Source organism: Coregonus clupeaformis, chromosome 23 (assembly GCF_020615455.1).
Source record: "Coregonus clupeaformis isolate EN_2021a chromosome 23, ASM2061545v1, whole genome shotgun sequence".
Lineage (NCBI taxonomy): Eukaryota > Metazoa > Chordata > Actinopteri > Salmoniformes > Salmonidae > Coregonus > Coregonus clupeaformis.
In genome coordinates this window covers 25,943,877-25,969,070 of record NC_059214.1, presented here as the reverse complement: position 1 = coordinate 25,969,070, position 25,194 = coordinate 25,943,877, and the positions used below count along the sequence as shown (strand labels likewise).

Below are 25,194 nucleotides of genomic sequence, written 5' to 3'. Positions count from 1 at the left end.
CTTATCTTGAGGTGTCCCACTTATTCAGCCACAATGATAATGACTCTTTTGTTAGTTTTTTTACTATGGAAATTTGCTGGCTTCTTTTCACCTCTGAACACACCTTTCTTGTCCTCTCCTCTGAGAGCATGGTAGGGAATACCGACAAGTAGAGGGCGCTGTCCTCGTGGTAATGTTGATGTCTCCACGAGGGAGAAAGGGGCGGACCACTGCTTCGTCATATGACCGAGGAAACCGATTGGTTCACCGCCTCGTATATAAACCTCCTGTGCTCGTCGCTGTGCATGATCAAAAGTAGTTTACTGGTGAATAGAGGACGTAGCTAACAATATCAACAGGAGTTTACCGGTGTATAGAGGACGCAACTAACAATATAACAGGACAGTAGCGATTGTTATGGATATCTGATTTGTGTGCGGAGCTTATCTATAGACATTTGAAAAGTCAATGAAGGATACAGGATCCGGTCAAAAGCTTTCACCGAAATCCGAGATGGATCCTAACCAGAGCGTGAAGTGTAAAATCGTTGTCGTTGGGGATAGTCAGTGTGGAAAAACTGCTCTACTTCACGTCTTTGCGAAAGATTGCTTTCCAGAGGTAGGACTATTGTTGGATGTCGTTTGGATGAATGAACTAACTTGCGTGTTTGTGCCATTTACGAGTCGTTACCCGAGGGGGAAGTGTCGGAAAATGATATTTTCCGAACTTTTATGTGCGCTTTTACGCACATACCAAGTGATTCAAATTAACTGCTTGCAGAATTACAGATGAAATTACGATGCAGAATGTGTTAGTGTTTTTTTTGTGCAACTCATCTTGGTGTATTGGATAACGTTTGTATGATCAACATAATGATGTATTGCAAATTCTTTATTTTATAGAACTATGTCCCAACGGTGTTTGAGAACTACACAGCCAGTTTTGAAATCGACACGCAAAGAATAGAACTCAGTCTCTGGGACACTTCAGGTGAGAACCTTTTGAATTATACTATCTTAATGTCTATTTCATCTCTACAGCATTCTATACTGAACAAAAATATAAAGGCAACATGCAACAATTTCAACGATTTTACTGAGTTACAGTTCATATGAGGAAATCAGTCAATTGAAATAAATTCAATGGGCCCTAATCTATGGATTTCACATGACTGGGAATACAGATATGCATCTGTTGGTTACAGAAAAAATAAAAATAAAATGGGCCTCAGGATCTCATCGCAGTATTTTTGTGAATACAAATTACCAATAGATAAAATGCAATTGTGTTCATTGTCAGTAGCTTATGCCTGCCGTACCATAACCCTACAGCCACCATGGGGCACTGTGTTCACAATGTTGACCTCAGCAAACCGCTCACCCACACAATGCCATACACATGGTCTGCGGTTGTGAGGTCGGTTTGACATACTGCCAAATTCTCTAAAACGACATTTGAGGCGGCTTATGGTAGAGGAATGAAAATAAAATTATCTGGCAACAGCTCTGGTGGACATTCCTGCAGTCCGCTTGCCTGCAGTCAGCAATTGCACGAGCCCTCACCTTGAGACATCTGTGGTGTTGTGTGACAACATTTTAGTGGCCTTTTATTGTCCCCAGCACAAGGTGCACCTGTGTAATGATCATACTCTTGAATCAGCTTCTTGATATGCCACACCTAGCAGGTGGATGGATTATCTTGGCAAATGATAAATTCTCACTAGCAGGGATGTAAACACGTGTGCAATAAATTTTTTGAGAATTAACCTTTTTGTGTGTATGGAACATTTCTGGGATCTTTTATTTCAGCTCATGAAACATGGGACCACACTTTACATGTTGCGTTTATATTTATATACTAATACTGCACTACAGGGCACGAGCCCGACTGTGGAATTTGGACTGGCACAGTGGAATGTGAGCGTTTGAATGAATTACCACACTTTAAAAGCTTGTGGAAAATTGGACTGTGCACTCAGCTTGAAATCTTAATTTGACAGGTCATCCAATACATTAAACAAGCCCAGTAGGTGGCGGGAATATCCAGCGTTGGAACTTGGTGATGCTGCATCCCAGGAATGTTGCGATGGACTGCTCTACCACAAGGATTTATTAAAATAATAATTTACTTTACTTCTGTAGCGCTTTTCATTACAGAAAATAATATCAAAGCACACAAAAAAGCAAACCAACACATTATAAATTGAGATCATGGAGATTGAATGTCTCTAGTTGGCGTCGAATGATGGAAAGGCCGGGGGTTGAGGTAGTTTGGATTGGAAATGCAGTGTAGCTTCAGTGGAGGGGGCATTGATGTTACAGCCAGGAAGAAACAGACAGTCTGACAAACAGGCCAGGAGCTCTTCATCAGTGCCCCACACCTGCTTTTCTGACTGTCAGTTTCTCCAAATGTCTCTCCTCCGTAGGTAGGCTACTGGTCCTCCATTGCCGAACATGTAGCACCCACCTGAGTGATGCCATGGCTGGTGAAAAGCGCACAAAAAGCCACCACACCTTGGCAGTCGTTAAGAACAGTCCCTGAGCCTCCTCTGCCATCTCTGGAAACAGCATGCAGTCCTTGTTGTAGTTATTCCGGACAGCTTAAACTGAAAAAGCATGGGCTGCATTATTTAAAACCAAACAGTCTTCTAGCTAGCTATAACGTGTAAGCCAAAAATAGACTTTCCATCCCAATTCTGCAAATCTGAGAGTCAAGACCACAAGATGTAATTGATCAAACCCCAGAGCAGTAAAACATCAAAAATGTAAAAAAATAAAATAATGCTTAACACTTCAAAATAGCACATACAGTATGCACAATATTTACAGAGCTCTCTGCCTAGGTGACTGTGTGTTGCCATGGCAACCATAAATTCAGTGTGCAGTGTCCACATCCTGTCTCTCTACTCAGAGATGTGTAACAACAGATGAAGGCATTTGGCACACTCAGTGGAGGCACCAGCTAAGAAAATATTAATAAATGGTTATTAAATAAACACTCAAAATATATACGCAACATTATCTTGTTTTTAAATTCATAATTTAGAGAGACTTGAATGCAGGAGCGTGGGTAAAATGACTGGGGAAGCCCCCCCCCAAAAAAATCCATATTACAACCTGTTTTGTGATAATTGCGTTGTTTGCTCTATAACCAGTTAGGTCATATGCCTTGCGACTGTGATTTATATAGGCCTAAAGGCCAAGACAGTAAGACACAGTGGCAGAATAAATTCAACCAAACCTTTTTTTCATCAAAAAACTGGAGAACAACTACTGTCTGAAGTCCACAAAGTATATTGCATGTAACAACCAGTTACATGACCTACAGCATGGTCAAGCAAGTTAATGTTTCCGACATTTTCGGACCACTAAATAACTATTGATTTAGAACCACGGAGAGTTACCGCAAGTCGCAAAGAAAACAGGAGCTGCCTCCGCTATTCCAGCACCATTTCTATTTCAACATCAAATCACTCATGCTAAGTCTAATACAGTGACAACTAAAAGATACCAAAAACAATTGTCCAATCAACGTAAGCTAAATAGGTGGCTGTCCATGGTTTTGATTCTCTGTGTGCAAGTAGAAAAAAACATGTTGACTCACCGTACTTGTAGAGAAACGCTAATGCCATCCTCTTTAATGTTGACGTAACGGTCTATCACTGTCATACAGTATACGCTTGTATTTTTTGTTATCCTAGGCTACCTGGCTAAAATGCTTTCTCGCTAGCCTAACTTCCTTTTCATGGGCAACGTTACCTAGATAACGTTAGCCTTCTACATCTAGGTACAGTGACATACGAAAGTATTCAGGAAGTATTTTCCATATTTGGTTACGTTACAGCCTTATTCTAAAATTGATTAAATGTCATAATTTTTTCCGCAATCTACACACAATACCCCATAATGACAAAACGAAAACAGGATATTTTGCAAGTTTATTAAAAATAAAACCGATACCTTATTTACATAAGTATTCAGACCCTTTGCTATGATACTCGAAATTGAGCTCAGGTCCATCCTGTTTCTATTGATCATCCTTGAGATGTTTCTACAACTTGGAGTCCACCTGTGGTAAATTCAATTGATTGCTACGGGCAGCAACAATGTCATACTCTTTTGGACCAGACAGCATCCGATAGATGGCCTATACGTACAGAGACCGAGGGGCGCTGTTTCGCTTGCTCTGATGCTTATACCGGTGAGATACATTAAGCCTCTTGCGAATTAAATTTTTTCTTGTTAAATGTTTTGGGGAAGCCTGGCATCCATGAATACATGCCACTGATTGACTGTCAAACACCCCATATCATTTGAAACACCTTCCCCATTTCAAATACTGTTTTTCCTGAGTAATTAAATGCTGACACTTTGCTTACATTACATTTCTTGGTACAAAAAATGCCCACAGAGGTCCCTGGGGTATCTAACCCTAACCCAGCCGCAGATCAGAAGGTAATTACCTCCTATACTATAGCCTCAGAGTCCTCCAGCCTGGCTGGGTGATTGGGCAGCTTCTACACCCAAGCCATAAGACTGCTGAATAGTTCACCAAATAGCTACCTGGACTATCTGCATTGACCCTTTTTTTTACTCATCATATATGCTGCTTCTACTGTTTATTATCTATCACATCTATATGGGTCCTAATGGGGACCACCTTTGATACACTGGGGAATATTACGTTTGTTTTACAAAATTATAAATGTTTATTTTAGCAGAAACCGTTCAGAGGAACATTTCCGTCCAGCATTACAAGCGGCCTGATATTTATAGTTCTGTGTCGTTGATGTTGAATTAGTGCCCCAGTAGTTTTTCTTGTTGAGAAGTATCACAGGGCTGCCAACCTGTGAAGAAAGCTTGCAGTGAGATTTTCTATGTGAATTTCATTGCCCCCTGGCACAAGCCCTAGAGGGGGATTCGGGGTCCTCCCCCAGGAAAATGTTATTGTTTTAAAGCTAATTTCCTGCAATCTACGTATTTTGACATGGCTTAGGCCTATGACAAGGGTCAAAAATAATACCACCGGTCAGATGTATTAAGGATGCTTTGAACGCTCAAATTTCGACGACTTTGAGATGTTGGAAGTTAAAGTATGCTAATATTTTCTTAACATTTTTTGGGTGGTTTGACACTTTAGTCAGACAGTAATTAAATGAGATTAGGATACAGGCAAATGGTAGAAACAATAGGAAGTTTGGAAGCAGGAATTGAGCCCTGTTCTCAGGTGAAAAGTTGTATGCGACGTGCCGGGGAGTGTTACCACTACACACCAAGGCTCTGCACAGGAAATGTTTATATTAATGGTTGATGGCAGTGGGTAACCAAATAATATATTTCAGTCTCCTTGGCCATAGACTGCTTTCAAGGTAAGGACACAAACATTTGGTAATTTGGGTGAACTATCTCTTCTAAAATAGGGCTAACTTCTCAATCACCCAACCATCAAGAAAAATATAATCAATATAATAAATATTTAGATGGTTTATGCCTACTAGTTGAAGATCCCTGCCATCATGTTACTCTACATAGACAAAATGTGATGTGTTTGAGTTGTGAATCCCCCTACAATCTCTTCCTAGAATGTGCACAATCCTGAAATGTCAAACAAACTGGAGCATCTAATATCCAATGCTTATTTGTATGACTTATTCAAAACTCTCCATGAATGGCTGCAAAAATACATAGCCTCATATAAATCATTTTTGGAGGCATATCACATTTCAAATATGTGATTACACTGGCAAAACTGGGAAGAAGTGGAATAATAAAATAAGTGTGGGAAATAAGTGTTCTTGCAAACAAGCACAGTAATTACCCTATTTTAGCCCATTTTAAGAATTATAATTGTTCCACTGATCAGACTAAATAAAGTAAATAGATGACAAATCTGCCCCTACACCCTAACCAAATTATTTTTATATTTATTGTCCCCCCCCTCTAGAATCGAACGTACACTTTTTGGCGTTCATAATCTGTTTGACAAAATCATTTTCATAGTTACAAATCAGGTCACCCTACCAAACGTCCCTGCTCAAACATACTGTAGGTCTGTCTGCTGCCTTTTCGTTGGCACAGCCTAAATGCCAATCACCAAAAGAGGGGACTAATGCAGGTGTGTATTAAATCGACTTTAGTACATGCTGTCAAAAGGCTACGTTCTGCAATGGGTATGGGAGTAATAGCAACCTAATTTTGTTGACAACACTGTACATTAAACGGCGCTAACCATGCTTTTTACAGTTTTTTGTTTGTTTTGTTTTTCTTAACTCTCAGCTCCACTCTAATCTTAATGGTGTTTCTTTAAAACATGCATCCAATCCCCTTGATTCCTTACATAACTAAACCAATTATATGCTTCAATGTGCCGCGGTTCAGTGCTGTGGCAAGACAGGACAATGGCGGTTCTGCTCGTGATGTTAAATTGCAGATGCTGACTAACTTTTCAACTGTGCTCCAAATCGATTTTAACGTGTTGACTATACAATGGACTAATTAGACCAATAAAAGCAGTACTTTTCAATGTGTGCCGTGAGAGCGTGAGAAGAGGGTCAAATGCGTGTCTCACAGCCAATGCGTGAGTGTTGGCAGCTCCGCATCACCTGTGTCGTCACTATATACTGTATGTTAATTGCTCTGGGCCTAGCTATTAGTATGTAGAGCAGATGGTTGTGCAGGTTTCTCAGCTCTGTGTAGGTTGTCTAGCAGCCTCCGGCTCACCCCTACAGTGTTCCAACCTGTACATATTGAATTGGATCATGTTTGTGTATGAACCCATCTTCTGACCCCGTGCTTTGAATGTGAATAAGAGCCCCACAGTAGACTTGTCCATAATACCCATAGAACCTAGCGGTCAAACAAGGAAATGTTTCAAATCGTTTTTCCACCTTTCATTTTATCCATTGTGGATTTTAGAAACAAATAAGGGCTGTGTTTCGTGTAGGCTTACCCTGGCGTGACGTTTTGATAACCGTGTATATCATTCTCGGACAAGGTGATTTTTATCAATATATTCGGCTCTGTTTACGCTCAGATTTGAAAATGCTAATTAGCATTAAAGTAGACCTCATGCCAGACTACAAATCCCTGCAAGCTCCTGCACGTCATCTCTAGCTGACACCTTTTCTGTTTGAAGACAGCGGAGGTGTATTTAGAGGGTAAATTAGTCAGGATGATATCTATGAGGGTGCCCATGTTAACGGATTTAGGGTTGTACCTGGTAGGTTCCTTGATAATTTGTGAGATTGAGGGCATCTAGTTTAGATTGTAGGACGGCCGGGGTGTTAAGCATATCCCAGTTTAGGTCACCAAGCAATACGAACTCTGAGGATAGATGGGGGGCAATCAATTCGCATATGGTGTTCAGGGCACAGCTGGGGGCTGAGGGGGGTCTGTAGCAAGCGGCAACAGTGAGACTTATTTCTGGAATGGTGGATTTTTAGAAGTAGAAGCTCAAACGGTTTGGGCACAGACCTGGATAGTATGATAGAGCTCTGCAGGCTATCTCTACGGTAGATTGCAACTCCGCCCCCTTTGGCAGTTCTATCTAGACGGAAAATGTAGTTGGGAATGGAAATGTCAGAATCTTTGGTGGCCTTCCTAAGCCAGGATTCAGACACTGCTAGAACATCAGGGTTGGCTGAGTGCGCTAATGCAGTGAATAACTAAAACGTAGGGAGGAGGCTTCTGATGTTAACATGCAAGAAACCAAGGCTTTTGCGATTACAGAAGTCAACAAATGATCGCGCCTGGGGAGCAGGAGTGATACTGCGGGCTACAGGGCCTGGGTTAACCTCTACATCACCAGAAGAGGAGTAGAATAAGGAGACGGCTAAAGGCTTTAAAAACTGGTCTTCTAGTGCGTTGGGTACAGAGAAAAAAAGGGGCAGATTTCCGGGCGTTGTAGAATAGATTCAGGGCATTATGTACAGACAAGGATATGGAAGGATATGAGTACAGTGGAGGTAAACCTAAGCGTTGGGTAAAGATGAAAGAGATGGCATCACTGGAGGCACTGATTGAGCCGGTCTCCACGTCTGTGGGGGGTGGGACAAAGGATCTGAGACAAGTTGAGCAGGACTGGGGGCTCTACATTGGAAAAGGACAGTTAGAACTAACCGAAACCGCAATAGGCAAGGCATATTGACATGGGAGATAGGCATAAAGCAGTCACAGGTGTTATTCGAGAGAGCTAAGACAACAGCTGGTAATGGCGACGAAAGTTTGAGCTGAGGCTAAACATATCAACAGGATGGGGTACCGTATAAAGGAACAGTCCAGCAGGCATCAGCTGTGTAGCTGAGTGATCATAAGGTCCAGTGAACAGCAATAAGTACGTCCGGGAGCAGTTCAGTGACTGCTACGCTACAGGCGAGCTGGAGGCACGGCTGTTGATTGCGTGTGCTAGCGGGCCGGGGCTAGCAGATGGATCTTCGGGGTCGTCGCAACGGGAAGCCTGTTGAAACCACATCAGACGATTGGATCGGCGGGGCTCCGTGTCAACATTAGGAGGTCCCGTCTGGTTGACAGAGAGGTAGATAGCCGGGAGATGGGCTCGAGGCTAGCTCAAGGCTAACTGGGGTTAGATTCAGGATAGTGGTGATTAGCCAACAATGACAACAGCCATTCGGTTGCAGCTAGCTAGTTGCGATGATCCTGTGTTAAGGTCCAGTGATTCAGTGATTCCGGCAGAAAATCCGATATGCTCTGGCTCGATAGCGCACTGTGCAGACTGGCCGATAATTGTCCAGGCTAGAGCTGGCTGGTAGGTAGTGCAGGCCACGGACAATGGCGAAGACCGCTAACGGTGGCTAATAGCAAGTAGCTAGTTAGCTGGCTAGTATCAGCCAGAGGTTCTGGATAAAAATGTATGAAGAAATAATAGAATCCATTCCACATTGGGTGAGGCGGGTTGCAGGAAAGTATATTTAGTTAAAGGATGGAAAGTGAGATTGAGAAATATACAGTGGGGAGAACAAGTATTTGATACACTGCCGATTTTGCAGGTTTTCCTACTTACAAAGCATGTAGAGGTCTGTAATTTTTATATTTTTATATTTTTAAAAATCCAGAAAATCACATTGTATGATTTTTAAGTAATTCATTTGCATTTTATTGCATGACATAAGTATTTGATCACCTACCAACCAGTAAGAATTCCGGCTCTCACAGACCTGTTCGTTTTTCTTTAAGAAGCCCTCCTGTTCTCCACTAATTACCTGTATTAACTGCACCTGTTTGAACTCGTTACCTGTATAAAAGACACCTGTCCACACACTCAATCAACCAGACTCCAACCTCTCCACAATGGCCAAGACCAGAGAGCTGTGTAAGGACATCAGGGATAAAATTGTAGACCTGCACAAGGCTGGGATGGGCTACAGGACAATAGGCAAGCAGCTTGGTGAGAAGGCAACAACTGTTGGCACAATTATTACAACATGGAAGAAGTTCAAGATGACGGTCAATCACCCTCGGTCTGGGGCTCCATGCAAGATCTCACCTCGTGGGGCATCAATGATCATGAGGAAGGTGAGGGATCAGCCCAGAACTACATGGCAGGACCTGGTCAATGACCTGAAGAGAGCTGGGACCACAGTCTCAAAGAAAACCATTAGTAACACACTACGCCGTCATGGATTAAAATCCTGCAGCGCACGCAAGGTCCCCCTGCTCAAGCCAGCGCATGTCCAGGCCCGTCTGAAGTTTGCCAATGACCATCTGGATGATCCAGAGGAGGAATGGGAGAACGCCATGTGGTCTGATGAGACAAAAATAGAGCTTTTTGGTCTAAACTCCACTCGCCGTGTTTGGAGGAAGAAGGATGAGAACAACCCCAAGAACACCATCCCAACCGTGAAGCATGGAGGTGGAAACAACATTCTTTGGGGATGCTTTTCGACTGCACCGTATTGAGGGGAGGATGGATGGGGCCATGTATCGCGAGATCTTGGCCAACAACCTCCTTCCCTCAGTAAGAGCATTGAAGATGGGTCGTGGCTAGGTCTTCCAGCATGACAACGACCCGAAACACACAGCCAGGGCAACTAAGGAGTGGCTCCGTAAGAAGCATCTCAAGGTCCTGGAGTGGCCTAGCCAGTCTCCAGACCTGAACCCAATAGAACATCTTTGGAGTGAGCTGAAAGTCCGTATTGCCCAGCGACAGCCCCGAAACCTGAAGGATCTGGAGAAGGTCTGTATGGAGGAGTGGGCCAAAATCCCTGCTGCAGTGTGTGCAAACCTGGTCAAGACCTACAGGAAACGTATGATCTCTGTAATTGCAAACAAAGGATTCTGTACCAAATATTAAGATCTGCTTTTCTGATGTATCAAATACTTATGTCATGCAAATGAATTACTTAAAAATCATACAATGTGATTTTCTGGATTTTTGTTTTAGATTCCGTCTCTCACAGTTGAAGTGTACCTATGATTAAAATTAGACTTCTACATGCTTTGTAAGTAGGAAAACCTGCAAAATCGGCAGTGTATCAAATACTTGTTCTCCCCACTGTATACAAAAAAAACAGGCTATTTACATGAGGACACTACAGAAAACACGACCGCACTGCTATGCCATCTTGGAAGTTTACACTGTCTACTGTGTGTGAATGATGGAATAATCCTACCCCAGCTGTAGGTCCATTAGTGTGTATGGTGACTTAGGCCTGCACATCAACCAGTACTGGGACATTGGAGACTTGGGATGCTTGCTCTCAAAGTGCTGCTTGAATGTCTTTGGGTCTGCATCTATAACGGTCAATTACAAAATGGAGGACGTTAACAATCTGTGGCTTAGATTTAATTCAAAGTCGACACAAATTATAAACTAAGCAATACGATGCAACAAACTACTACACATATACTACATGACCAAAAGTATGTGGACACCTGCTCGTCAAACATCTCATTCCAAAGTCATGGGCATTATTATGGAGTTGGTCCCCCCCTCCCTTAGGCTTTCCACTAGATGTTGGAACATTGCTGCGGGTACTTGCTTCCTTTCAGCCAACAGGTCAGGCACTGATGTTGGGCGATTAGGCCTGGCTCACAGTCTGCGTTCCAATTCATCCCAAAGGCGTTCGATGGGGTTGATCTCCGGGCTCTGTGCAGGCCAGTCAAGTTCTTTCTCACCGATCTCGACAAACCATTTCTGTATGTACCTCGCTTTGTGCACGGGGGCATTGTCATGCTGAAACAGGAAAGGGCCTTCCCTAAACTGTTGCCGCAAAGTTGGAAGCACAGAATCATCTAGAATGTAATTGTATGCTGCTGCATTAAGATTTCCCTTCTCTGGAACTAAGGGGCCTAGCCCGAACCATGAAAAACAGCCCCAGACCATTATTCCTCCTCCACCAAACTTTACAGTTGGCACTATGCATTGGGGCATGTAGTGTTCTCCCGGCATCCGACAAACCCAGATTTGGCCGTCGGACTGCCAGATGGTGAAGCGTGATTAATCATGCTTTCCACTGCTCCAGAGTCCAATGGACGCTTGGCATTGCGCATGGTGATCTTAGGCTTGTGTGCGGCTTCTTGGTCATGGTAAACCATTTCATGAAGCTCCCGATGAACAGTTCGCAGTTTGGCTTCCAGATGCAGTGCTGACGTTGCTTCCTGAGAACAGACGATTTTTACGTGCTTCAGCAATCGGCAGTCTCGTTCTGTGTGGCCTACCACTTCGCGGCTGAGCCGTTGTTGCTCCTAGACGTTTCCACTTCACAATAACAGCACTTACAGTTGACTGGGGCAGCTCTAGCATGGCAGAAATTTTACGGACTGACTTGTTGGAAAGGTGACACCCTATGACGGCGCCACGTTGAACGTCACTGAGCTCTTCAGTAAAGCCATTCTACTGCCAATGTTTGTCTATTGAGATTGCATGGCTGTGTGCCTTATTTTATACCTGTCAGCAATGGGTGTGGCTGAAATAGCTGAATCCACTAATTTGAAGGGGTGTCCACATACTTGTGTATGAAAGGCCGTACCACACAGGCCAGTACAATGGCCTACACATGCGGAGGAACCTAAAAGCACATACAGTACCTAACCAATACTACTCACCCGACTAGGGCCGGTCGTTACCATTCTGCCGCCCTAGGTGTGACCAACAAATGCGGCCCACGCAAAACTAGAATAGTCCCAGTAAGCAAAATGACATTGAAAAGACGTTTAAAATACAGTGCATTTGGAAAGTATTCAGACCCCTTGACTTTATCTACATTGTTACGTTACAGCCTTATTATAAAATGGGTTATTGTTTTTCCCCTCATCAATATACACACAATACCCCATAATGGCAAAGCAAAAACAGGTTTTTAGGAATGTTTGCATATTTTATTACAAATAAAAAAACGGATCACATTTACATAAGTACTCAGTACTTTGTTGAAGCACCTTCGGCAGCGATTACAGCCTCGAGTCTTCTTGGGTATGACGCTTCAAGCTTGGCGCACCTGTATTTGGGGAGTTTCTCCCTTTCTTCTCTGCAGATCCTCTCAAGTTCTGTCAGGTTGGATGGGGAGCGTCGCTGCACAGCTTTTTTTCAGGTCTCTCCAGAGACAGTTCCTTCAACCTCATGGCTTGGTTTTTGATCTGACATGTACTGTCAAGTGTGGGACCTTTTATATAGACAGGTGTGTGCCTTTCCAAATAAAATGTCTAAACCTGTTTTCGCTTTGTCATTATGGGGTTGTGTGTGTTGAGGAAGAAAATAGGGCTGTAATGTAACAATGTGGAAAAGGTAGAGGGGTCTGAATACTTTCCGAATGCACTGTACGTGTTTTCCAGACGTTAAAGTTAGGTTCAATTTAGGTTCTGAATGAACGGTAAAAATACATTTTCCGTACATTTTCAAATACATATTTTCCAGGACATTGAAAAATACGTATTTTCTCTAAGTTTAAAGGTTCATTTTCGGTTCTGAATGTAAGTTGAAAATACTTAATTGTTTGGGCCAAATCAAGGCTGGTCCAGACCAGACAAAATCTGAACCAAACATAGACGTCTATGATTGTTTCAGATTTGGTCCAGTCCGGACCAAAAACCAGTGGATGTGGAAATCAAGGCTGGTCCGCACTGCACTGAAAAAAGATGTCCAAAAGGCGTCTGCGTCGTTCCGTGCTTAGTGTTGCCTGAAATTGAATTTTATTAGTCTATCAACTTGAGTGGAGCATGCGTTATTTATCAATACCCCCTCAATTCTACCTCAAACAAACGTGTGAATACCAATTAATTGAAAACCCACCATAGCAGGTTGGACTAAATAAGGTTACATAACCTTGCCTACTAGCTATACTAATGATCTGCTGTCCAGAGGGTAACAGCAAACCTATCAATATTTTCCTGCAGTAAAGTAAGCACACTTGACTTGAGGATGCTAATCAGTCCATCAAGTAGTACTTGAAGTAGGTTATCATCCCTCACCAACAGACAAACATTATCAAGAACGGCAAGCCCTAGCGTCACCATCTGTTAGCTAGCTAGTTAACTAGCAAGTTAGACTGTTGGTTTATAAAAGCCAAAGAAAGCTAAACTCGTTTTTATGAATTTCTCATGTATTTAATTGGCTAGCCATCTAGCCAGGCTAATGTTGCTAACTAGCTAACCATGAGCTCGCTAGCAAGATAACAGGCATTTTCAATTTAAAACTTAAAGGGGCTACTTTCCTTCAATTCTCAATTATTCCATGGAGCTGAGAGCAAATTTAGCTATTTTAATGTAGATTTTTCTGCAATTCTACTCATTTTGCAAAATGTTGCAGTGTAAAAGATACTTTCCTGTAATTCTATGCATTTTGTCATGGCTAATTCTGTGTTCTTATGCTCAAACATTATAACAAAATCAATGGGGGCCCCTGGGCATGTGCCCAGTCAGTAATTCAGCCATGCCAAAAGTACTTAGATATATATTTTCTACAAACGTTGTCTAAGTTTACACTAAAAGGGTTTTCCATGAATACAGGGTGAACACTGTTATTTAGTGTTTGGGGTTTTGTTTAGGGGCTCATTAAACTGGAGGTAATTTAAAGTGACTCATTAGCCCCCCACAGACATCCACCCCTGTTGTGTTTCATGTAGATGCCCCTCAGGCTGGTAATTTACCTATTGGAGGATGAGGTCAGACTGCCTGTGGGGCAGGTGAGGAGAGAGCTGTTGTTCAGGTAAGGTGTAGCGGACAGTGTCTGTCAATGCCCCCACTTGCTTGCAGCTTCTTGATGTCTCTGAAGAGATGAAGGACCACCTTTTTTTTTAGGCCTGTCGGTCTTCCTGTCTTTTAAGTGTCTTCATGATGTTCTTTATTGTCACTTCATTGTTTTGGTAGTTCAGCCCTTGACTGATGTGGCTGGGCTGCTCTCTGCTATAGTGGCACTGGCAGAGCTCATGCATCTCGGTTGAGAGAATTTGAGCTGCATGTCTTGCATGCCATTCACAAGACTGCATCTTTCTCCTCACAAAGACCCCATTGTTTGCAATGCTGAGTTTTTTTTATTTTTTATTTTTTTTAAAGCTTGTTTTCGAAACTCAGCCTGTGTTTTGAGCAAAACATTCTCACATTTTTAGTTGTTTGAAACCAGACTGAAGTTGTGATTCAATGCACCAATAGGTTTTTCCTCAATGTTCTTTCAATGATTTTGTTACTTTTCCATTCTCTCGGATTTGTTTAAATACGTAAAACAAGGCAGTTCCACGCGGAAGCCAAGAATCTGGTGGGGTTCTACAAATGGCATTGTACAGTACATCCCCTTTTTTATGTGAGTAGCCTAGCAACCCACTTCACATCAAGTCAGACAGCCATAAATGCATAGGCAGAGTGATCGTTCTTTTAGAGGTATTCCCACTGTGAAAGATGTCTCCATGTCACCAGTCAAGGACAAAGTTACCTTTTAGAGTTCCCTGGAGGACCCACTCACTGTTTGAAAACAAGTCCTCCATGTCTGTAGATTAATGTACAGTTCCATTCTAGTGATCTGAGAGGAGGGGGGTCATCCATGCTCTCACTATTCTATATCCGTTTACACAGACAGCACTGTAGCCCCTAGGTCTTATTCCCTCACAAGTGCATGGGATATGAAACAAATGAAGCTGTCACTGTCCTTTTGTGGGGGGCAGTAGTTCTGTTTTGAGCTGGTCTCTGCTCTGTCCTCATCAGGAATGGGAAGAATAAAGGAAGACATCCCCTTGTCTTTGTGCTTGTCAGAAGCATTGTGGTAGCCTGTCTTTTTATGGACTCCAACTGGGATCTCCTTTTTAAGCCCTCAGAATAGTTCCGTCAGAATGGCTAATTCAGTCTGATAGCGGGGGTGTTTACTCACAGTAGGGGGTAGAGAGGGAAGGGTAAGGAGGAGATGGGTGTGTGGGCGTCTGGCTGGCTCAGGGGACTGAACAAGGCCTCAGGGCTACAGTGAAATGGGGCTAATGAGCTGTCTCTGTCAGTCCGTCAGCATGGCCATCCTGTCCTTTCCTTTTCCTGGGCTTCTGTATAAGGGTGTCTGTATCCCCAAAGTGACTGCTAGTCGATTCGGTAGCAGAATCGTAAAAAAGCAGTAACTTTCCTTCTCTGGGCTCCTCCCCGTTCCCGGTGTCATCACTACACTGGTTGTCTGATTGTTCAATTGACTGAGGAAACAGTCTCCATGATGCAATGTATACTCTTTTGGGTGAATCTATTTACTGTTAAATATTAGTATCTTCATTCTCTACCTGATCGATGAGCAGTCCCATAGTTCAGTGGGACCAGTTAAATTACATAGTCACACAGACAGTTAAATTACAATTTGTTAATCTTGTCAGTGTAGATTTGGCCATCATATGCTGGAGAAGATCTTAGGCCTACTCGGTACAAACAAATACGATTTTGGCATTACTTGCTGTTCAGGTAAATGTAAGTTTAAATTGGATGTAACATTCCGGCCATGTGTTTTCCATGCTTACAGAGAACTGACCTGGCCCACGCCGATGGATGAAACATGAGCATGTCATTAGTGTACCAAACCTCATGTTTTTTATCTGCTAAACATGAAAACAGCCATTTTGGAGCGTAAAAAATCAAGTTCAGAATTAATGTTTTTGAGGGGGAGAAATGCTCCTGTCAATGCATTAAATGCTTTATGATTTAATCTACATTCCTTTGACAGAATAAGACTTCTCTCCTACCATAACCCCCCCCCCCCATCGCTGGAAACAATTCCTTGAGCTGTCATCATTGAATACCGAACTGTCAGTGTAGTTCTCAAAGGATCTCTCAGACACATAATCTGGAAAAAAACACAATTCCTAGAATTCCTGGCATTGGCATAGCATTCCGAATGTGGAAGCTCAGATGTTCCGCTGCCAGTCATCAGTCTGCAAATGTATTGTTGGGTTTCTATGTGATTTTAATGTGATATTTAGTCACTACAGGCTCACTGTGTGCTTTTCCAAATTCAGTTTGCGAAATCTCATGCATCATCTTGCTTTTTACATGGGTTGTTAATCAGATGCATAGTTTGCCAGATTGGCATACCACCTCCTTGCTTGACTTCTTTGGCAGCGACTCCGGACAATTTATATTAGCATGCGCTGTGCAGTAGAATTTAGGAAATTAAAATGCACGTGGAAAGATGCTTCAAAGACTTGCTAAAAATTTATAATTCCAAATTTAGAACGCAAACCCAGCAAATTAGATTAAATCCAATCCAAGCTGCTCCTAATCACAGTTGCCCAGCTGCATACTATGTAGCAAGACAGTCAAGCGATTTGACACTGTGTGGGAAAACTGCCGTTGGATATTTGATGTACAGCAGTGACCTGGGACGGGAGTGACTAATTGGTTAGCGTAATCTGAGAAACCCCCCTCTCGATCTGCTCCATATTACAGATGTCTCCTGTCCTAATTCTGACTGTGTGGGTTCTGGGCTGGGTATGAATGGAGGCCAGAGCACCAAGCAGGGAGAGAGCGGGACCACGGGCAGTGCAGCTGAAATGATGACACGAGCGTAGTAATTTATGGATGTCCCGAGGTGCCGGCTCACACAGAGTACAGTGAAATGGTGTCAGGGAGAAAGTTTGCTTTCCCTGGGTCATTCTAACATTTACAGTATAAAATCTTGGTCTGGAACTAAACACATTTTAGTTATCTGAGCTAAACAAATGTTAGTTGTTTATAAGAAATACAGTGCAGAGCTGAGATGTGATTTCTTACAGTTCTTTATTTGGCCTAATTTGCATATTTTTGACCAGGTTTTTACTATTGTGTTTTTGCAGGATCTCCGTACTATGACAATGTGCGACCTCTCTCCTACCCAGACTCTGATGCAGTCCTCATCTGCTTTGACATCAGCAGACCAGACACCCTGGACAGTGTACTGAAGAAGGTGAGTTTCATATACAGTATGTCCTCTAAGTTGTAAGCTTCCTCTGATTTGCCCCTGAATTGTTGAATTGCCCACTATCATTTTCACTCTGCCCCCTTGACCCTCTCGGAAGAGGCTTGTGTTACTGGGTGAAGTGGCTTTTGAAAAACCCCACTGATGAAAATTACTGCACCGGGCTGTACCAATGAGAGGAGATTAGAACTAGGGCCATACCAATGCAAGAGAGGACACCTAAGGTCGTACTATTGAGAAAGGAGACTGGGACAAATGTGAAAACACTCGCATGAGGCTGAGAAGTAGTCCAAAAGGCCTTGTTCACATGTGGTATCTCAGGCATGGCTACTCTGGGTCTCGGTGCCCTTTGACCTGTGATGACACTAGGGCTCGGTATTGTGCCAGCTGAGAGGAGTTTGGTCCAGTGAGAGGGGCAGTTATCCTTCCTCTGGAGAGAACATAATCACCAGACTGTGCCCCAGTCTCTGGACCACACACACATTGATCAGACTGGGCATTGTTGCGAGGGGAAATGAGAGCAGGAGACCAGTAATTCAAGGCACCGAATAAGCCTGGGAAAGTGGAAGAGGATGTTTTCCATTACTTAAATTGTGCGATACAGAGCTGGCGCTGTCAGTGACTGTTTTCACAGATGACCGCATGATATGAAGATAACAAGTGGGTGTGTGGGTGGTTGACTCTTTGGGAAAGCTCCAGTGTCCATCAATGCAGCACTTTATGCACTTGTCTAACTATTTTAGGCCCAAATCTTAACTTGAGATCTGGGTGCATAACTCACAATGTGACATTGCGAAAGTCAAGGGTTATGCATGCAAATCTCATGTTAGGATGTCTGACACTGAATATTAGCCAACCCTGTAAAAGCACACCTGTGTACTAGAAGTGTTGCTGATTTCTTTCTTAATTTTTTTCCCCCATAGTGGCGAGGAGAGATCCAGGAGTTTTGTCCCAACACAAAGATTCTGCTGGTGGGATGCAAGTCAGACCTCCGCACAGACCTCACCACACTGGTGGAACTATCCAATCACAGACAGACACCCGTGTCATACGATCAGGTAGGCGCTACATGCATTTTGCTCATACTTTGACACTCACTATGATGATGACGATGTGGACATGTTATTTGAATTATTATTGGGCTAGTACTATATGCCTTAATGTGGTATTATGAAATGTGATACCTGAATACCAGCTATGAATAACGATAAAAGACAGATCTCCAGACTGATCTCGTGGCGTTATTCTCTCTCAGGGCTCCAACATGGCCAAGCAGATCAGTGCTCCCTACATCGAGTGTTCGTCCCTGCAGTCTGAAAACAGCGTCAGAGACATCTTTCACGTGGCCACGCTGGCCTGCGTCAACAAGAGCAACAAGAGCATCAAACGCAACAAGTCCTCCAGGAGCACCAAGAGGATCTCGCACGTGCCCAGTAGGCCCGAACTCACCGCTGTCACGTCAGACCTGCGCAAAGACAAGGCCAAGAGCTGTACAATAATGTGATTGGTTGTTGGGGTAGGGAGACTGACTGATGTAGACTGTGGGAGGAGCAGGCAGGTGATGGGGACTGGACACTGTGCATAGAGCCCCTCCCCCTCCTAGACACACAGGCAAAGCAGTGAGAAGGCGAGTTAGCTCTGCACTTTTAAATCAGATTCTCCACTGGTTTGGATTGACCTAAAACGTACAAACTTACATCAAGATGCCCTACTCTGCGCCATAGACGTTCACCAAAGAGACTGAAGGAAACCGGACACTGGAGGCCATCTGAGGCTTCAGAATTGGTTTATTTTTAAGGCCAAAATGTTCAACAACCCTTTCACGTAAACTACAAGAAAGAGATGGAGGAAGACATGCTGAATTCTGTCAGTCATCTCAAGATTTCTTTACCCCAGGAAATGACAACATTTTTGGTACAGTAAATGACACCATAACCTTTTTTTTGGGGGGGAGTGTACGGTGGTGGATTCAGCACTGAGTGAGAAGATTGTTGTTTAGAAGTGAGATTCTGCTACAGTAAAATGGATTTAAGAAGACAAATGGATCTCTTGCACTGGCTGCTGGGTCTGGCACTTACAAAGCAGTTAAAGGACAGAAAAACACTGTGGTTTGTTCACATTGCCCATGTTTGAGTTTATCTCCCCCTTTTCTCTTTTGTTACTGCCTTTTATGAGTTTGCCAAATGGAAATGGGATGTTTGTTTTGTTATAAGCTGTTGCACACTGTTACGAAAGATCTGAAAGCCTTTTTTCTGTGTTGTACTCCTTTGCATATCGTTCTAGCGCTGTTTTTAAACCTCAGCATAGTCTGACCCCTTTGTTGTTTTGCTGTTATCATTTACAACCAAAGTAAAGCTTGACAGAGCATTGGAATCGCTCACGAAGTAGCACTCTGCCAACGACGGTTGTGATAGGCTGTGTAAAGATCATGACCAATGATTTTGAAGGACGTGGTACAGTATCTCTGTTTGAGGACATATCCTACACCCCCGCTCTTCTGTCACTGGGATGACTTCAGCTGTGCTGCCCATATCGCCGGCGACGCCAGGGCCTCAGTACATGTGTGGGTGCACAGTACACACCCATGCCAGCCAAGCTTAACTAAGGGGTTAAACATGGCCAGTGCTGAGCAAGCCACTGAGCTTCGGTTATTGACACAGAAGACCATCATTGCACAGATATTTTCAAGGATGTCCTCAGTTATGCAATGTGAGGATTCTTATCGAACTCCAAGGAGGGCAATGGTCTGTAAAGACCAAAGTCTAGTTATCAGTGTTTGCTAGTTCAAGAACTGTACAGCGCTGTTAATGATTTCTGTGTGGAGAGCTAGGGCAGGCTACATCTTACTCAGACTGTTCATTTCTGGTGCAGATGCACCACATTCGTAGCCTACTCTTGATTCAAATACAACAGTTATTTGATCATGGATGTGACTAGTTCACTGCGGCAGTAGGCTAAGTCAAGTAGCTAAGTAGAACTAGCCCGCAGCTATAGCTCATGGCGGCAGGTAGCCTAGTGGCTAAGAGCGTTGGGCCAATAACCGAAAGGTCGATGGTTTGACTACACGAGCCGGCAAGGTGGAACAAATCTGCCGTTCTGCCCTTGAGCAAGGCAGTTAACCCCAAACAACAACTGTTCCACAGGTGCTGAAGACGTGGACATCGATTAGGGCAGCCTCCCGCACCTCTCTGATTCAGAGGTGTTTGGTTAAATGCAGAAAACACATGAATGCATTGTTGTTCAACTGAATAGGTATCCCCCTTTCCCTCCACCCTCTCCAAGCAGTTGCTGTTAAACTAGATATACATCTTTCAGTTACAAATTTTAGTCTTAAGTTCTCTCAGCAGCATAGTAAGTACTTGGGTGTTTTCCTCATATAACTGGAGAAGTCTGTTGAACTGCTTTCAGAATAGCCCCCCCAAGGCAGTATATCAGCTAGTGGGTGTAGCCTGTGCTCTCTGTATGAAAAATGTTAAATTAAAGTTCAGAATGTGTTAGCTGTAGAACATCAACCTTAAAAAAAAAATGTTTAGTCCATTTGTATGTCTGTGTTTCCACAGTATTTATTGAAGTTATATATTTTCCCTTTGAAAATAAAAGTTCAATGTACAGTACAACGTATTTCTGTCTTGATTGAGACTTGATCTTGACATGCGTATTTTGTCAAAACGTTTGGAATACCACAGATTCGGTCTGGAAATCGTAGCAGAACACATTATGAACCATTTTGTTTTGCTACATCCTAATAATAAATAATAATAAAATAATTGCTTGGGATGACTTGCTTTCAATTAAATGTTTTATCCTTCTGGCACATTAATAATCTGTGAGAACATCATGACATGGTAACCACATTTCTATTCCTGACTAGAGGGCTGCTTGATTAAATGAGTGTGTTCTCATCTACTTGGCCAGCTTGCAATTTCTCACCATGCTCAAACAAGCACCTATTAAGATGTCAAATCTTTATTCAATACAGTAGGATTGCTTTCAGTCCATGAACAACATGGAGGAAAGACTGTTCAAGTTCGATCGGTCAGGCATTCCACTATGCTGTATCAATCTGCTTCTACATTGTGTATAATTTTCTACTACCATGGCATTTTTACAAGACTGTAGGTTAGGAGACTATTCCATCAACGTCCCACCAAAGATACACAGAACATGGTTGCATTTTTCATCAGCAGCGAGGCATTTTAACTGCAGACCATTTGCCACATGCACATAGTAATTCTATCTAGGGGTCTTGTCACATCCACTAGTTCTTTAAAAGTCACCCTAACCATGTTTTATGCTTTTAATAAAAAAAAGTATAATCTCATGTCACGTGCTGGTCAATCAAGTTAAGGTTACAGCTAAGCTGGCCCCTCTCTCCCTACAGCCCCAGTAGTCCCTAAAGGACTAGTCTACCTAGGCAGACAGGTTCCCTCCCACAATGTAAACAATGTGTCCTAGGTCTGGGATTTCCAAAACTACTAAAGGACCACTGTCCTTGAACCCTAGAACATGTGCTCTACAGTCCTTGGCCTATCCTTTAGCATTCCACAAGGTGTAGGGAGCACCCAGCTAACGACAAACATTTCCACAACTTTAGAGAACGTACCCTTAAGAGTCTCATTACGTCATTAACTAACATTTTAATAGGAATGATTCCGTGATGTGCAAGGAATGTCTCCAAGTGACCATTCCCTTAATGTTAAATATAACTTAACATGGTAACCACGTTCTGGGTATCAGAACACAAGATATTAATGTTCTTGACACGTTTCATGGGAATGAGGCAAAAAACAATGTGTCAAATTTTCTGTGGGTTAGGAGAATATTCCATCAATGTCCCACCAAACATACACATAACATGGTTGCCATGTTCTCAGAACATAACCTATTAATATTCTAGATAAGTTTCATGGGAACATTGCAAGAACATTTGTGTCCAAAGAAAAATGTATTACACATCACGTCTTGTTACTGTTGCCGAGCCAATCATGGCCCTAATTGGTGAACCACTGATCCATTCATAGCTCTTTGTCTGTTGGCAAGGTTAGGGATACTCACTCACACTGATTTTAACAGTGTTTTCAACTTACATTTGACACACATGATTACATTGTGCATGTTAATTTATACAGTAATTATTATTAGTACTAGAGATATCCCTTATTGGGACAGTGGTTAGGGCGTTCGTCATTGGTGCTGGTGGCCTGGGTTCGAGACCTACTAGGGGAGTCACCCTGCTCTCACATCCCCTAGTAGGTCTCGAACCCAGGCCACTTTTAACAGAGCTGAGATTTACTTCACAGTGCATTCACCATATTGCTTACACCTATCAAGCTGTTTCAGATCTACCATTATTTACTATTTTACACCTAGGGTTACTATACATGATTTTGACCCATTTTATAAGAGATTCTCCAAAATTGAAATGCTCCAGGAATTTATATATAAACCCCAGTCGTACTTTATCAAATGTCTTTTCGAAGTCTGCTATGAATAGCAGACCTGGTTTCCCATATTTTCCATAGTGTTCTATTGTTTCTAATACTTGCCCTATATTATCTCCAATGTATCTTCCATGTAAAAAACCTGAAACAACTTGATAGGTATACGCAATAGGGTGAATGCACTTTGTAGTAAATCTCAGCTCTGTACAAATACACACAAGAAAAAACTTTTATTGATCATAGTTATTCAGGAGTATCATTAAACCAGGTTAATATGCCCACCAACATTAGACAACTAACTATACAAAAGGCCTTTAAATTGTTGAAATAAGTAAATCAAATCAATGATGAGAGAATAGTCAAATGAACTGATAACTGACAGACATGGGGGCGTAGCAGGAAGTTCTGAATGTGGTGAACCAAGCTGTTATGAGTTCAAATACCAGATGAGGACATGTTGAATAATAATTACTGCATAAATGAACATGCATAATGTAATCATGTATTTAAAATATATTAGTTGAAACCACTGTGTGTAAGTATCCCTAACCTTGCCAACAGACAAAAAGAGTTGTGAATGGATCAGTGGTTCACTAATCAGGTCCTTGATAGGCTTGGCAACAGTAACAAGGTGTGATGTGTAATGAAACAAAATCATTTTGGAAACCGTTTCTTTGGGACCATCAGGCGACATCCTGACAAATGATACACAGAAATGTTCTTGCAACGTTCCCATGAAACGTATCCATAATATTAATATCTTATATTCTGAGAACATGGCAACCATGTCCTGAGTATGTTTGGTGGAACATTGATGGAATATTCTCCTAACCCTCAGAAAACTGGACACATGAATGTTCTTGCAACGTCCCACGAAACATGTCTAGAACACAGGAGGTTGGTTGCACCTTAATTGGGGAGAACGGGCTCGTGGTAATGGCTGGAGCGGAATGGTTGGAATGGTATCAAATACCGCAATTCCATTTGCTCCGTTGCAGCCATTATTATGAGCCGTCCTCCCCTCAGCAGCCTCCAATGGTCTAGAACATTAATATTGTATATTCTGAGAACATGGCAACCATGTTCTGTGTATATTTGGTGGAAGGTTGATGGAATATTGTCCTAACCTTGCAACGTCCCATAAAATGCAAGTTCTGCTTGACATTAAGGGAATGTTCTCCTAACTTTAACACCAAAACATTCTGGAAAGGTTCTCAGAAGGTTTTTGCTAACATAGATAGAATGTTCCCCTAACTAACAGAAAATTGGACATTCAAACATTAGGGGAACATTACAGGTAACATTACAAAAATGTTCTCTCTCCCTAGAATTGTTAGCTGGGCTTGGTTCATAACAGTTTCTCAAGTAGTATGAGCTACACTACAGCAATCCCCCTTCTACAGTACCTCCTGCACCTGATGACCTTTTGTCAATTCAACCCAATACACTTTTTCAGGTGGTGTGAAAACTGTTTGGGGATAAACGCTGTGTATTTTGGTATTGGTCTGGCCTTACAGGACGATTGGTGTAGTAATAAACATAGTAAATATTTATGCCCTGCTTTCCCTCCATCTGCATAATAAAAGATCACAGCCGCTACAGTAGCTATGTCCCAGGAATCCTTTAGAGAAAATGCATTTATATTATATTTTGGTGTGTGTCTGTGAATAGCTTGAGATAATTAAGCAGTCCCCTCTTGACCATAGAGAGAGAGAGAGAGAGGAGTGGAGGAGGGGAATAGAAGAATAGGCTTTAGTGAACATTCTAATCCCCAGAAACAATTGGCCAGATTGTGAAGACAGCTACACATCAGCTCAAGTAAAGGGTATTAACAGCCATCGAAAGTGCTTATTTTAAAAAGAAAGTGAATTCAAAAGTGTATTCTTCCCTTGTTCTAGATTCAACTTCATGGGAGGATGGAATTTCATGCTTTTTTTCTTTCAGGGTTCAGAGAGCCTATTCAATGTTTCTGTACATCAGCTTTGATCATTTAGACATGTATGCTAGCTTGAATATAAGAAATTAAGAATACACAGTCTGTCATGCCCTCCAATATTTCTGTGAAGAATAACAGACTGTGCGTGCGCACTACACTCAATGTGCGCACTACTCTGGTAAAGAATGCCCAATGTGAGACTCTTTAAGCTGGTGAGTTTGGTTAGAAATGTTACAAACAAAACAGTGTTTTTCAGACAAAGTAAGCAACGTAATTACTTATTCTAAGGATTAATGTAAAGAAGTACTATTGCTCACACATACAGTAGGCCTACATACGTGAGCTCTGATCTGAACATGAATAAATATGCTACTTTAATTACAATGGACAGCGCGAGATAAACAATATGTGGAAAGAAAAAGGTCTTCACAATTTCCCTCCGTTATATGTTGTGTGAAACCAATGTGTTTTCTT

At 42.4% G+C, this 25,194-nt stretch overlaps 1 protein-coding gene across 1 annotated transcript; it reads left to right on the top strand.

The window, feature by feature from the left end:
- Window positions 1-295: 295 nt before the first annotated feature.
- LOC121536704 (rho-related GTP-binding protein RhoE) lies at window positions 296-19,028 on the top strand. Its single transcript, XM_041844149.1, has 5 exons — window positions 296-597; window positions 882-969; window positions 17,222-17,331; window positions 18,267-18,401; window positions 18,599-19,028. Exons 1-5 carry the CDS (start codon window positions 448-450, stop codon window positions 18,845-18,847), a joined length of 732 nt encoding a protein of 243 aa, XP_041700083.1. The 5' UTR covers window positions 296-447; the 3' UTR covers window positions 18,848-19,028.
- Window positions 19,029-25,194: the final 6,166 nt, after the last annotated feature.

Excerpts from the sequence above, each read along its gene's own strand:
- LOC121536704 (XM_041844149.1), top strand. The coding sequence starts at position 448 with ATGAAGGATACAGGATCCGGTCAAAAGCTTTCACCGAAATCCGAGATG. Across the intron at positions 598-881 it reads CGAAAGATTGCTTTCCAGAG|AACTATGTCCCAACGGTGTT; the intron begins GTAGGACTATTG and ends TTTATTTTATAG. Across the intron at positions 17,332-18,266 it reads TGGACAGTGTACTGAAGAAG|TGGCGAGGAGAGATCCAGGA; the intron begins GTGAGTTTCATA and ends TTTCCCCCATAG.